This window comes from Ruditapes philippinarum, unplaced genomic scaffold (genome assembly GCF_026571515.1).
Source record: "Ruditapes philippinarum isolate M1 unplaced genomic scaffold, ASM2657151v2 ctg5286_1_1_1_1, whole genome shotgun sequence".
In the NCBI taxonomy this organism is placed as follows: Eukaryota; Metazoa; Mollusca; class Bivalvia; order Venerida; family Veneridae; genus Ruditapes; species Ruditapes philippinarum.
Window position 1 is genome coordinate 59,304 of NW_026863533.1, and position 16,311 is coordinate 75,614.

The 16,311-nt window shown below is 32.3% G+C and overlaps 1 protein-coding gene across 1 annotated transcript; it reads right to left on the reverse strand.

Moving 5' to 3' along the window:
- Positions 1-487: 487 nt before the first annotated feature.
- On the reverse strand, positions 488-13,645 carry LOC132722330 (aldehyde dehydrogenase 1A1-like). The gene is made up of 10 exons (XM_060706808.1): positions 13,505-13,645; positions 13,173-13,302; positions 12,376-12,437; positions 11,725-11,853; positions 11,005-11,118; positions 10,298-10,410; positions 4,437-4,604; positions 3,970-4,047; positions 3,502-3,541; positions 488-1,063 (listed from the first exon to the last, which is right to left on the reverse strand). The coding sequence occupies exons 1-10, from the start codon at positions 13,604-13,606 to the stop codon at positions 1,034-1,036; spliced, it is 966 nt and encodes a 321-aa protein (XP_060562791.1). The 5' UTR covers positions 13,607-13,645; the 3' UTR covers positions 488-1,033.
- Between the last annotated feature and the right edge of the window lie 2,666 nt (positions 13,646-16,311).

A 16,311-nucleotide genomic window follows, 5' to 3' on the forward strand; every position in this document is an offset into this window, starting at 1 on the left:
TTGATGGTAGTATTTATAGTGATGGCAAGCCGATATCTATACCGGGTATGCTGTGCCCAGAATTAAGCCTCACATGTCACTGATTTTATATATCGGACGAGAATGAGTGTGGACAAACACCTGATGCTTGATTTTAAAATATCTTATTGCCACAAATATATACATCAGTGAGTTCATTTGAAAAGAAGCAAAACAGGTGTCTTTTAGCTTTTGCAAATACCTCAGTCGAAGACTGTTTAAAGTAATGGCTGTAAAAACTTGACAGAACTAGTAAAGAAATAAATCTTTGTTTAAATCGCAGGTTATATTAAAGGAACTCCTCTGAGATCATGTGAGATGCATTTTTATTTTATGTAATTTTTAAGGATAAAACAATCTTTCATACATAGGTATTGGTTTTTACATCAAAAGTAGTTGCTGTCAAAAATAAGTTTTTTTCAGAGCATGTACAATATGAAAAAAAACATGAGGAACAAAATAAGTTAAATTTCTACAAAGCTTTATTGCTCTTTTATACAACATATACAAACAAGTATTGTTTAATTTGACAGATCAAATGATTATCATTTTGAATATAATAACACGAACATTCAATACTAAACGCTACAGCTGACAAGCTATTCTAACATCTAAACATTCAAGAGTTCTGTCCTAAATCTGGTTCAAATTACCAGCTCTTACCCTTAACTTGTCGAGTATTTTGGAAGGATTAGCAATGCTCTGTATTTTAACCGCCCATTGAAATATAACTTGTAGTACCGTCCATGAACATTGTCAATTTAGCCGTTTTGGACTTCTTTAAGATTATTCATTTAAAGAACAGTATAGGGCCTGGTCAGAGTGTACGGATGTAAATCATATTTGGTTCCACCCAGGTAAGGGTTGGTGAAAGATTATAAATTTTTTATGTTATCCCTATAGAATGATTTCTGGTACTAATCACAAATACTTATCACAAATTTAAATATGTATTTGCAACTTGATAATCTGTCAACCATATACGTTACTTTGTGATCTTCTGAATGTTTAATCTCTATAGTTTTACTGACGTCTTCATAACGACCTAAAATATAAAAAAGATTCCACATATATTCATGTTAGTATAGGTATATATACACATGTTTATGATTAAAGTAATCCAGCAAACAAAAAAGTTTTGTATAAAAAGGCATGTTTTGATGCAGTCAGTGTATGACAAATATCGAATGAAATCCATAAAATAGCGTCTAAATAGGAAAGCATGTCAACCAAAAATGTTTTTGAAATGCAAGCAAAAGTAAAATTTATATTAAAAAACAAGCAAACATTAAAATGCCGTTAATCAAGTATGTAAATAAGTATAGAATAGAAATGTATTGTCACGCCACGGATGCCTCCGCATGCAGCCAAAATTTCAAATGTTATACATGTTATACATTTCATGTAATAACATTTAGTCCCAAATTTGTTTACGCAAACTATTTTTTTTTTGTTCTCAGTTCAAAGTCCTTAACTTATTCATTGTTAACACAAACAATTTTTATACATTGTTCAAGGCCATGAAACTATTCAATGCTAACCTTTTGCAAATAGCATTTTGCATATTTGTAGCCGAGATAATGACTACATACATTTCCACAAAATCAAGAGTGCGGAAACTAAAATTTCAAAGTTTTCAAATGTTCGAGAGAGATAACTTTGTCCGAATTAATCGAACCTTGTGGCCTGCTTATTCCTAAGATATGTCTATATGTCAAATATGAGTTGAAAGTGTAAAACTGTTGGGAAGATTATGAACGGAAACTAAAGCGTTCTTCTTCTTTTTTCAAAGTTAAAGGGGTATAACTCTGTCAAAAATTCATTTAACCATACCAAATTCGAGTTTGACCTGCACATTCCTATAACGTATCCATACGTTAAATCTGAGCTGAATATGTACAACTGTTGCGGAAACTAATATTTCTCTTTTTTCAAAGTTAAAGGGGTATAACTCTGCCAAAAATCATTAAACCATGACAAAATTCGAACTTGACTTTCACATTTCTTTGGTGTATCCATGTGTTAAATTTGAGTTGAATGTGTACAGCTGTTGGGGAGATAATGAATGGAAACTGAAAATTTCTTACTTTTTTCAAAGTTTAAGAGGGATAATACTCTGTCAAAAATTCATCAAACCATAACAAATTCGAGTTTGACCTGCACATTCCTATGGCGTATCCATACGTTAAATCTGAGCTGAATGTGTAAACTTGTAGGGGAGGAAATGAATGGAGTTTGAACATTTCTTTTTTTTTTTAAACTAAAGGGGCATAACTCTGTCCAAATTCAACAAACCATGATCAAATTCGAACTTGGACCTGCATATTTCTATGGCATATCCATATGTTAAATTTGAGTTGAATGTGTACAACTGTTGAAGATATAATGAACGGAAACTGAAAATTTCCTTTTTTTAGTTTAAGGGGGCATAACTCTTCCAAAAAATATAAACAAAATGATCAAACTTGAATATGACCTGTGCATTCCTTTGACGTATCAATATATCAATATAAGCTGAACAACTGTTGGGGAGATAATAAACGGAAACTGAAATATTTTATTAAGGGGCATAACTCTGTCAAAATCATCGGACAATGACCAAATTCGGACTTAACCTGCATTTTCCCCATGATATATACATAAGTCTGAATGTGAAAACCTTTACCGAGATAAAGAACGGAAACCGATGGCGACGGAATGACGGAACGGGATAACACTTTATGTCCCAGCCATTTTATGACGGGCATAATAAAATTGTGCGAACACCAAGTTTGAATGCGTTATCAATATGTCTAACATTAATAAAGTCCCCACGTTCGTGTGTGTGATTAAGAAATTAGACTTGTTGATACTTAATGTAATATTTTTGACAACCAAATTTCATATAACTTCCTTCCAAAAACCAGTTTATCAAATACATTCAAGTGTAACGCAACAGCAACAAGAATACCGAAACAAATACACAGCAATGAAGTTAACAAACAAACGTTTATAAAATGAAAACTTATGTGTGACTCGTTAAAATACCACCTGCTCATGTGAAATACGTAATGGATATGATACGTATCACGAAAGGAAATTATCAAATTGCAACAAAAATAAATATTTTATAAAGTCATTTTAATACTGAAGTGTACTGAAGTGTCATTTTTTTAAACATTTTTTAAGATAAAATTTGATATTTGAATCGAGAAATAAACAATAAAAACACAACAGTTAATTTTCATGTAAATTTAACAAATATTCGGAAAGCATATAAATTAAAACGAACCTTTTAAAAAAAGGTTTTACAAAGCTATATCAATCACAGCCTGACAGGTATAAGTGTATTGGATTTTAAACAAGGAAAAAACCTTGTTTTTCAGTAATTAACATATATTGTATTTTACAATGTATTTTACAATTCTCAGTATTAAGGCAAATCCTCAGTAAATTTTAAAAGAAATTATCTTAAATGTCAAGAAAGTAATTTGAATAACTCACTGTTTTGATTTCTGTATATGCTTGTAGACAATACTCTCCCCTGAAAAGAAAGGTTATATTCTAAGCACTTATACTGCTTATTTTACAAACCTTTTTATACAAAGATATAATATAAGAAAGAAGCATGATTATCTAATATATTAATTTGGTGATATTTGTTGTAAAAGGACAAAACACTTGTTTCATACGACTAATGTTAAGAACGAGTAATTCTAGGTATTATTGGGTAATATTAATTTTATTTTTTTCAAATCTGATTATGTTATTTGAAAAAGTAGCATAAGTGAAGACATGTGTCTTTTGACCTGCTTTTACCATTCTATCCAACATAAATAAACAATAAAACGATTTTGTTTAAAGGACGGAATTTCAAACAAAATTATTTCAACAACAAACCAACAACACCAACAACAACAAAAAAAGCAGCGTTTCCTACAGTGTTATTCCTCATAACATTCTGATACTTACAGTTCACGTCCAAGTAACAGGACCATCTTGAATCCACCGAACGGCGCTGCTGGTGACATAGGCAGGTAGCAGTTTACCCTTAAGAAAAACAATACGGATAATTTTTACCTCTATGAATTAAGGTGTTATTTTAACGTACTGCTAATATGGTAATACCTTTGTATTATCAACTAAAAGTGCACTATATACATGTTATTAATCACTGTTGTATAGCATATAAAGCAAGTTAAGCAAACTGCGGCAACAAGTTATTATTACATATTTAACTGGGTAACATTTATTGAAGAAATTGAATTAATTAGTATATATTTTGATGACGACCTTTGACATGTACACTCGTTCAAATTATAATGAACAAGAATCAACTGAGCTTCCGTTATCTAGCCGGATAGCTTCCTCACATGAAAGAGTTTAACATTATAAAGTCGAGTCATGCCATGAACTGAAGATATTTGAAATACACGTACCAAACTGTTCCAGCCTTGACCCTACTAGTAAATGTCATAGCTGTGTCGATATCTTCGGTGAATATCGCCCCTGCTAGACCATATTTTGTGTCGTTAGCACGTGCAACAATCTCCTCCATGTCCTTGAATTTCATAATCGATTGTACTGGACCAAATATCTGAAAGTTTTATTACTTCCATTATTAAAATATTGTGTCTTAAATTACATGTTTTTTTATTGAGAGTTAAGTTCAAAATGAATTTGAATTAATGATTTCTGTTTTTATTATTATTACTTTAACTTGATTCAGGTTATATATTATTACCCCTCACTATATTTGATGTGTTAACGGGTTTTGATAATCTTGTTTTTCATATTTAATTCTTATTGTTAATTCACGTGTACCATGTGACTAAAAATTGTACTGATACAAAAGTAACAGTACTTTTTCACAGACAAAATCTAGAAAATAAAAACCTATAGAAACAGTGCCCCAACGAAGCATATCTTCTGAGTAAAAATATAACACATAGGTTTTAAGTTTAAAAGCAAAAAGGGCATCCCCCAAGGGAAAAAACTTCATGTTTAAACCGAAGGGGTGAGCTGTTACCTATACTGTTTCGATGTGGCCAATTTTAAAAAGGAAAGCATATTTTGACAAAAAAATAGTTTTAAACCCAGGTAAACCCCGGGAAAGAATTAAAAATATCCCCCCTCTCCAACCCTCATATCCCCCGGAAAAAATTAGAAAAAACAGTTGGTTTAATGAAGTAACCCACACTCCGTTCCTCCACCCGGGAATTGAACCCTTTCCCATCCCTTCCCTTTTCCAACCCCTCCCATCATTTTAGAAACCCTTTTTGAAACCCGTTACCTCATTTTCCTTAAAAAGCATGGCAAAGAAACCCAAGTTACAGCTTTTTAAATTTTTTTTGTGGGTAGCAAAAAAATGTAAACGTCTCCCAAACCCCAAAAACCTTTTTTGTGAAAAAAATTTAAAAAAGGTCCCGATAACTTGAAAAAACAACCCTCAGGGGATCCGAAAAAACCGCCTGAATAAATAATACATATAAAGTAACCGCCCTTAAAAAAAAACGAAAAAATTTAAAAATAAATTTCGAATTCAAATTTTGTAAATTTCTGTAATTATAAAAGACATAAACTAGGCCAATAAGATATACTGTAAGGAAGGAACAAATAACTGATAGCTAGCAGAAATAACAGAAAAATTACCACTGGCCAAATTCATTTTTTTAAAAAACCAAAAGGGGGCCCCCATAAATTTTCCCCCTGGGGCCCCAGCGGGAGCCCTCCTTCCCCCAAAATTCAATCAAAAAAAAACCCAAAAGGACAAAAAATCGGGAAACCCGCCGGCACCCCCGACCCCCGTTTTGAAAAAAGCCTGTTTTCCCCCCTTCCCCAGCCCGTATCCAAAAAAGAAATAAAAAAAATGAGCCCGCGTCAACCCAAAACCAACATGGTGCATTTCGACCACATAGAAACCCCGACCACCTTTTTCAAACCCGCAGTGGGGATTTAGGATCCAGTTGTTTGCTTTTCAAACCCCCATTAAAGTAGAAAAAACTGGGGTAGCGAACAGAAATGGAAACCTGATCAGAAAAGTCCCGGATCTATGCTGGGCGCCAAACCCCCCTTTTGTGGGGTTTTGTCATGGCGCGGCTCAAATCCTTTTTGAAACACTAAAGTTCACCCCGTTTAAATTTTTTCATGTAAATAAAAAATTTAAGAAAACCACGTGCATATTGCCAAAAATTTTCCCTCAGGCCCTTCGAAAAAGGGGCCCTTTAAAAATTAGTAAGAAAAACAAAAGAAGGGGGACCCGGGATTTAATCAAAAACCCTGAAAAAAACTGATTTGGGGGGGCTAAGAAAAATTTTCAAACTTAAAAAGGGGTCCTTCTTTTTCTTAAAAATAAGCTACCCAAAAAAAAAAGATATGCACATTGCGCTTTTTTACCTTCTGGGTTTTGTTCCAAACCCCCCATATATATGGTTAAAAGGGTTTAAATATAATTTTTTTTGTTTAAATTTCCCGAACATTTCATTGAGGCCCCACATTCCCCGGAAAATGTTTTAAAACCCTTAAAAAATTTTTAAAACCAAACTGTTCAATAATAAATGACATACGACCAGCAAAGTATGACGACTGTTCCCATTATCAGATAAAAATAACATTTTACACAACGACGGTTCCTTTAATCAAAATCCACAGGAAACTTGAAATTCTATCAAAATAACCAAATATTAATTATAATATCACCAAATAATCCCCTATATACATAAAAAACACAAACACAGGAAAACTTGAAATTCTATCAAAAACCAAATATAATTATAATATCCCAAAAATATACCCCTATAATCTTAAAAATTTTTTTTATAACAAGGGGTAATATTTGGATAAATTATAATTAATATTGGTTATTTGATAGAAATTCAAGTTCCTGTGTCAAAAATTAAATTCTAGGACTGTTCACCCATAAATAAGCACAATTTATGTCATTTTAATATTATTGAATGAATCAATTTAACAACTTGCAAGTGAATGCAACATTTTTATGTGAACCAGCCTAAAAATTATACCACGTTTAATGTACCAATAATTGAGATCAATCAAGATACACTGGTCTTGTTGAGAGTAAAATTTAATATTCATATCTCTACGGACCAGAAGGTTGTCTCCTCCCAAAACAAATCCGAAATAAAAACACGGTTCAGAAAATTTATCCCCCTTTCATTACGACGGGCGTCCCGCGGAATAATAATTTTAAAGCAAATATTTCCTTTGAAAAAATACATACCTGCAAACTTATTCAAAACAAAATCAAACCTAAGTGAAAATTGATCCAGGAAAGTTATATCTTCTTTTTTACCGCCCAACAACTCAACCAACTTAAATGGTAGTTACACGATAGCCGTGTATTTTTAAACCTCAACCTACTTGAAATTAAACTGCGGAAAAATCTTTGTTTAACAGGGTTGGGTTATTAACGAGGGTTTTTCCCCTGTCGGAAACCCTTTTCCCCCAAATAGTAAATATCCCAAGCCTCAGTGGGTTTAAGGTGTTATAAAAGGCGTGTTTTGGGAAATTTTTGTTTGAAACCCCTCCAATTTTTCCAAGGGGTGCACGTGCGGGGAAAAGGGACACGGGAAGGGCCTAGCAAAAACATCAAAGGGACCAAAGGGGATTGGTTTACCCGGGCGTAAATTACTCTGGAGGTTTGGGGCTAATAGATGCCGTTTTTTTTGTCCCCCTCAGGCCAGAAAGTTGGGAAAAGGGGCCCTTTACGGTATTGGCGTCTCCTTTTTCCCCCAAAACACGAAAAAATGGCTTCCGGAAGAAACCTTAAAAAAACCGTTTTCCCCAAAGCCTACCAAACCTCGGGGCAATGGGTTAACCGGCGCCGAGTATAAATAAACTTAAAACACACTCACATTTTTGTTAAAACAAAAACAAAAAAACAACAACACATTTTTCTGTAGTAATTTTTCAAGTGTTGTAAAAATGAATAAGAAAATTTCCTCCTTATGCCCCGCGAATTATTTTTAGAAACACAAACATAAATGTTCTTTTTTTTATTTTTCAAACATAAACATTAATTCACTTAAGCGCGCGCAAAATATCGTTTTCAAATTAAAGTTTCGTAAGATATGTTTATGAACTTCCCGATGCTCGAACTGTAAGTAAAATTTGTATATGTTATGCGGTTTTTTTTTTTTTTTTTTTTTTTTTTAGTTAAAGCTTTCTTATTTTTTAATATTTTTTATGTATCTCAATCTGTTAGTTGAAAATTTGAATTTTCATTACACATGGCACTATCAAATTATGATGTACTGCCCTAGAATAAATATATATATATAAATAATATAATAAACTTTTCTAATTACACAATACGGGGTCATAACTGATTTTGCGTCTTTCTCCTGAAATAATTATTTCTTGTTAAAAACATATTTGACCACATATTTCTGTCAATTAACTGTTCACTTTTACTTCCGATTTTTGTTGTACGGAAAACATTGTTTCTATTTGTGTTTTCTAAATCAATTCGAATCTATAATCAGTTTAATGGGATCACCACTCGGGGTAAACGACTATAGGTACTTTGGTCATGTTTTTTACCCCAAATATTTGATGTTTTCTATTGGGATTAAAATTAGCATAGTTAAGTAAACAACTGGTTGTAATAAATCCCTGACCTGTCTAAATTCTAATTATGAGATCAGTGAATATATAAGACTTTCACTACAAATATTCCTAAACAAAGAGCACATGTTTTAAATTTATCCTATACAAATAAAAGATCAGAGTAGGGATCTGTTCAATTTGCCAAATATACTTTTAAATTAAAAAGTTTGATTAATGAATTATGTAAAAATGAAAATAAAAGTATTGCTTTTTTTATTTTGCAAGTAAAATGTATATTGTGCCTGGAATTTTGTCGGAAGGTCCCCTTTAAATAGGGGTTTTGTAAGTTAAATAGTTTTTTTTCGGCGATAATGGTCAAAAGAATAAATGTTTCAAACTACAATGTATACTGCTCATCCACCAAAATCAGTGAATTTTAGTTTAAATGCATGCAAAATATTTACTAAAGCTTATATGATATAGCGGTTTTTTTACCCGTTTTCCGCGTACAGCCTCCCGGGGTGTACTAATAAGTTATGTTTTCCTTAGTTTAACGAAGCATGATCCATGTCTCCTGATGTTTTAAGCGACAGTTTAAACAATTATATTTGTCTTTAAAAAATATTAAGGACTTTTAATGGTTTATAACAAAAAAAGAACATGCATGATATTGAGAATACGGCATTGTATATTACACCGGTCTCAAATATCGTCAGTAAGACCGGTGTACACAATGGAGAATACGGTGTTGGAACGTTCTAGTTAATGACCCGTCATAAACAGTTGGTCGCTGCGTAGTAATTGGAAAATTGTTATCAAAATAATAAAGAATATTTGCCACTTAATTAAAGCATTTACTTATAAATTTTCATTTATGCTTTTTGTTGAAAAAAATATTGATAAAGTTATTATTTTGAAGGGTTTTCCATACCAGAACTATTTATTACAGACGTACGTATGCCTAAACCTGATTACCGCGCAGTATGACGTCACGGAGTAGTGATTTAAACAAAAATCAAGAATTTTTCAGAGAATTTATCTTTACAAATTGCAGATATGAAATTAAAGAATGAAAATAGTTTCATATTGTAAATGTCTGTGATGAGTGATGAGTCAGCTTAGAAAAAATCAAGGTACTATTTTTTGACCTGATTACCGCGGCAGTAAGATTTGACGAACAGTTATTAACATTGGGTCGGCATAGCCTCCCCAAAAATTAGATATATAAACTCATAATATTTTAATGCTTGGTAGTTGAAGCAATACATCGAGTAAAGGTCCTAAACTTACAGTAAACAGTACGCTATTTATATGCATTTGATTAAAGTACAAATTGCTTACATGTTGACATGTATTTGGACTCGGTTATATGTGTACATCAGTGAGCATTTTTAAATTCATTACGAGTTCTATCATAATTTTACCGAAATAGACTTTATTTTCCTTTAGACGCCAAATATATATATACATTCGTTAACGGTTATACAACGGTTATACATTATCAAAGATTACACCCTATATGTTTACATCTGAAACAATTTTTAATTGGGATTTTGCCGAAAGGTTTTTATTGAAAACCTAATGTTCCGAAATTGCAGTAGTGCAAGGGAATAGATTTGAACTTAAAAAGCAGTTTTCCCTCAAAAACCCAAATTTGAAATAATTAAACTGTTTAAAGGAACCAAAGTTTACAAATTTTTTGTTTCTAAATTAGAGTAAATTTAAAAAATACCCTTTGCGTCTTTTTCCAAAAAAGAAAAAATGGCTTTTCCCCCCAAGTCTCCCCAAGGGTTTCTCGTTTTTAAATTTGATTTTTGCCCGCGCCCCCATTATTGCTTGACCAACCTTTAAAATTAAAAAAAATATTAATAAGTTTTAAAAAAAATAAGCACGAAATTGACATAAAAAATTTAAAAAAGTTTTTAATACCAAAATGAAACCCATTTAGATTTTGCGGTGTAAAAAATCGGGGCCAAGGGTTTTTTATTGTGCGGCATATACTAAAAAAACACAACAATAACCCAACTATACGTGTTTTATCAATAACAAATTCATGCGGTTTAACTTTACGACAAAAATTACTGATTTTTCCAAAGAAGCGTTCTATGTATTGGCAACTTCAGACACAATGCTTTCCTATAAGAAATAATGTGTTTGGATCGAAAGAAACTGGACCGACTTTTATACACAACGTATATTAAAAAAAAAACAATAAAAAACAAACGTAGTATAGGTAACGATTTTTTTCAGAAAAAGATCAACACTCAACAAAAATATAGATTTGATCAGTGATAAAAAATTTTAAATAAAAATAACATACATGACTTTTTGAACATAATATTTAATTGTGCACGTCATATAAAAAGATATTACACCAGTATTTATTATATGAGGAACAAGGAGAATTTATTACACCTTGCTGTAGGAACATATAAATACCTGAGTCGATCCAGTAAATGACACTTTGTTCACATTTGGGTGAGAAGATAATGCGGCCCCGGCGGTTTGTCCGAAACCCGGCACGACGTTAATAACACCTGGTGGGAACCCAGCCTGAAAGGTGAATTTAAACATTTACTTCATTGTATACCACAAGTCCCTTGTCACAGTTTCACATAGATACGGTCTAGTCAAGATTATATGGTTATAAAAATATGCCTGATTTTGAGTTTGCTTGTGGACTTGCCCCGAAAAGAGCATATTCTTAATTTTCCACGGCCATTTTTTTTTTAAAAACCTTTCTGTGTTTTTTCTGGTAGTCTATTTCAATTTATGAAAAAATACTCTTTAGCGAGGTAACTGAGAATATTGTTTTGGCTATTAGAAGATAGTGTTTAAGTATTTTATATGGAAATCAAAATACTTCCTCGTTTACAATTTTGTAATTTAATGACAAACGATTTACATTTGATGCTATTTTCTACAAAGAATAAGTATCTAAAAATCTCTTGATATACTATCACAATATTATGCAATACATGTCTGTATTTTCTACAGAGAAGAATAGATGTGTTACTGAAACTAAATGCGCATTTAACATGATACGAAAAACGGCTTTGTAACAGCTTGACGTACAAAATATAATTACAAACTTATTACAATTATTCATTATATAAAGCTAGCGTAATTTCATGTAAAAAATATATAATGAGTGCATACCTCAATAGCAAGTTTACCCATATACAGTGAAGATAGCGTAGCTTGTTCTGCAGGCTTCACAACTACTGTATTTCCACAAGCAACTGCCGGAGCAACCTTCATAGCAAACATTGCCATTGGGAAATTCCACTGAAATAGCAACATTGACCTCTTACTCATTTATTGCTGGCGCTTCATAGAAGCTTTAAAAACTTGAATAAATAAAGAAATGTATATATGAATTAGCATACGACACTAACATATGAGATGAAGTAATACATTTTTGAAGGCTAGTTTCCGTGAGACTCTAAATCATAGCAAAAAACAAACAGTTGAGGTCATAATTACAATCCATTGTTACTGATAGGCTCAGAGCTGTAAGAAGTTTTAACATCTAAACTTGATGCTTATTCATCTAATATATCTGCATTTTGATCCTTTAACCTCAAACTTATCTGTTGTCCTAATATTTAAACTTACCAGAAAAGGTAGCATCTTAAAGAAATAATATCCCTTTTAAAAATAAAATGGCTACAAAATAGTTCAAAAATGTGAAAAAAGGTTGATCTCTCGGAAGCATAAAAATCAAGAAAATGACATGAAAATTGAAGAGTCACATAATATATATCCCATATTTTTGTAAAAAAGGTGTTGTAAAGTAAAACATCTTACGGGAATGATTTGTCCACATACACCGACCGGTTCATGTCTTGTATAACAGAAATACGCTCCCTCTGTAATATATAAGATGTCATTGTATGTATAAATAAAATGTATGTTTCAGTTACAATTAAACATTACAAATTGTTTGAATACTCATAAAAACAAGTTAATTCAGTACGAAATAATAATAATAATAATAATAATAATAATAATAATAATAATCATAACAATAATAATAATAATAGTAAACAAGCGAATTCAACTTCCGAAGAACATATCGTTCAATATGAAACTTTAAGTTCTACGTTTATATCCGATTTAATATTAAATACTTTGAGATACATGTTTATATCCAGAAAATATATGTCATGCCTAAAGAGTGTTTAGGTCTTGAATTCCATAATTTTAAGCGTTTCTTTTTTTGTTTGTTTGCGATACGAGATGCTTTCCAAGTCAATACTTCAATCAAACTTACCTGTTTGTCAACATTTTTTTTCTAGTCAGGTTTGAGACACACATGATATACTCATGTAATTATATTTCCGGTTTTACTAATAGAAATTAGAATACCCATTCATAGTTTCCTGTCTACCATTCATGAAGAAATACAAAGACGCTTGTATGTAGAGTTGCATTCATAGTCATACTAACACATTTTTAAATATACATGTTGTTTACGGTTTATCGTAATTCTCAAACTACGTTTCGTTAGCCAACTCGGAAAATGCTAATTTAAATTACAGCGGTGAAGGGTCATTTAGAAAACTTACTCGACTCTAAAAGTCCTTATCGAACTGTTTACTTACCGATAGGTATAGTACGCCCTTGAATCTTATCTGTCCATCCTGCAAAGTATCTGTACATGTCAGCAACGAAACCACTCTCAAATGCGTACAAAGGCATGAAAACCTTACCACTGTCCAATGATTCAAGACTCTAAAATAGGAAAAGATGGTCAATTTTGGTAGTATGCATACTTCAAGGATTCAATATATATATATTAACAAAATATGATTAAAAGCAAAGCAGACAAGTTGCATCCGTTTTAAATCAGGAGACCTTTACAGCTCCGTGCCGTTAACAGAAGAAAAGATATGACGATTATTTCAAGGAAATCTATAAATCTTTTATAACTTACACAAAGATACAATTTGTCTCTCTCAAGTAGGTCGGCCAACTTACGCAGCAACACACCTCTTTTACTAGCGTCCATTTGTTGCCACGGAGACCCAAACTCCATAGCTTTGTTGGCGGCCGCCACTGCCTTATCTATGTCAGCCTGGAAATGCAGTAGGAATCATTTTAGCGCCATGGGTAAAATTAACAAGAATTCCAACTAATATGAACAATTATCAAAGCTACAGGAGAGATGATCGTGTAAGTCATTCTAGCAGTCTAACAAGGGTCTTGTTCTTAAGGACACATTTTAGTTAACGATGTGTGTTGTATGAGGGAATTTCTTACATGAATTATCAAGCAGACAAGTAATCTCCAAATTATTCACTAGAAGTTCTTGTACCTTCATAACAACTTTCTTCATTGGAAATCAGAATACTATTATCATTTTTGATAAGTTTTTTATCAGTTTTTAATCAACCAATACATCGTTTATTTGAAGCAGACGATTATAGGTGTTTCTCTAAGTATTATATCTGACGCGAGGAACGAACGTTCGTTAACAGCATTATCATATTCTTATAATATTACATTATCAATATTCTTATTCAGGGGGGCAATACTGTTTTCGTTTTTTGCATACGGCATAGACGAAAAAGCTTTAATTTGTCTAAAACCTTTTTACACCCTCTTGGAAATTGCAAATTTTTTTTCCGTTCGGGTTTGTACCGTGAGCTTTCCGCCATTGAACCCACAATTCTTTGTTGAAAAATATCTAGATAAAAAAAAAGTAAATAATAAATTTTAGCTTTCCCATAAAATTCAACAACAATTTTAAAAAAAAAACCATTTTTAATGTCAAAAGACGTTTTTTAAATGTATAATTAACCAAAAATTATACATTTGCGTTTTGAAGTATAAAAATAGCTTTTGGGAGCCAAAAAAAAGGGGAAAATCAGTAATACATGTAAAAGAATAAATGTTTATTTAGTCTTTATACAAAAGGGCCCCAAAGAAAGGGAGCTTGGTTGATTTTTGCTTATCATGTCATCAAAAACCTGACAAGTTAATGCCATCCCCTTTTTCTGTTAGTGGAAAACCCAGAAGCCAGACTACCCCAAAAAATTTGGGGACCCTTTCCACATGCTATTAACCAGCTCCGTTATCCTTTTGGAGCCTAAAGTAGGCTTGGGGACAAAAAGGAACGGGAAAAGTCACTGCTATATTTTTGGGGTCCAGATTGATGTAAGTATAAAGTTTGGGCTCAAAATAATTATCTTTGGCTTATTCTCTTTGAAAATTGTACGGAGGTAATTAACTAAGCCCCTCTAAAAAAACAACATGGCTGGTGACTTGTCCAGGTGCGTACTCGACAGAGAAAGCTGCATTTTCTGACCCTCATTAAACATAGATATAATTCATATATTATGTGGACATACCAGATACATGTATTATTATTTAACAATTGCCAGCAGTGCGCTGCTTTATTCAGGCTATCTATTTGGCTGTAACAATTCTGCGTAGTATGGTGATTCTGGTTATTCTACCACATTAAGTAATAGAAAGAGCACCGAAACACGAGGCTATCTGATTTGTACGAGGGGGGCGTAGCCCCCGAGTATTAATCAGATTGCCGAGTGTTTTGGTGTTCTTTCTCTTTTGTATCATAGTCAAACATAAAAGCACGTTCCCTGTTGTCACAATATGAAACCCCGGCAAAAATTAACCAATGAACGAACATCTGAATATGACATTTCTGTCGCTTTCCCTTTCTCTGCCGTCACAATATGTAAACCCCAGCAAAAATGAGCCAATCAATGGGCATGCTCTGGAGTGCGGGTAACTAATACCCGCACTCCAGTTAACGCACTGTGCATGTATATGTATACGATTTAACCCTGACACATTTTCAACAGAAAGGTCTCCAAACTATGATACAATTTGATTCAAATACATGGATTGCATATTGGTATATCCTAGCTATCGCTGGTATTCCTGTTTTGTCAGCACGTTAACATAGTGACAAGACAAGATAATCTTTAATCTAGTAATCCCTTGTCAAACATTAATTATTCTTATTATCAGTGATTTTGATAATATAAATGTATTTTGTATATGTTCGACAGACTGTATACAACTATATCATGTACCATATGCAAGGTTTTAATGGAATTATTTGATATAAAACCATATAAAAATAAATATAATTTACGAAATGTGCCGAGTTTACAGTAACCGAAGACTACGTCTCGATGAACCATTTATTTTAAGCGTACAATAGTTTTAAAATAACACTGTTTAACACAGCAGTAAACATTTAGTAATTGCTTATGCTTAAACGAGATAACAAAATGCATGCAGATAGATACGGATCAACGCGACACAAAAGAATTTGCTGACTAACCTAAATATTAACCAGTGGCATACAAACTCATAAACCAAATAAAATAAACTAGAGCAGTTGACAGCTTGTTTTCAGATTTTATTGGAATAGAAAGTAGTCAGCCTTCTGCACGTCTGTTTGGTCTGTATTACAATCCCTTTAAATGTAAATGAACTGATCCGAATATAAACCAGGCCAAGTTCATTACATATATTCAGCAGACGATGAAGCTAGGCATATTATTGAGCGTTTGTCAAGATTTTCTGAGATCGTCTGACATCTTAAAGACATGAGGTTGTAGCAGACGTTTATTGATCTATTTCTTTCTTCATTTAATAATGGAATTTTGTATCTAGAAAACAACTTTCACCAAAATCTAATTAAAACTAAAATCACTATTAAGAATTGTTAAATATTTTAAATTTATATTTCATTTTTGTCAAATA

Coding starts and splice junctions, on each gene's coding strand:
- LOC132722330 (XM_060706808.1), bottom strand. CDS start 13,606: ATGGAGTTTGGGTCTCCGTGGCAACAAATGGACGCTAGTAAAAGAGGT. Junction 12,438..13,172: donor AGGGCGTACTATACCTATCG/GTAAGTAAACAG, acceptor TATATATTACAG/AGGGAGCGTATTTCTGTTAT. Junction 10,411..11,004: donor CATTTACTGGATCGACTCAG/GTATTTATATGT, acceptor TTAATTTTAAAG/GTTGGTCAAGCAATAATGGG.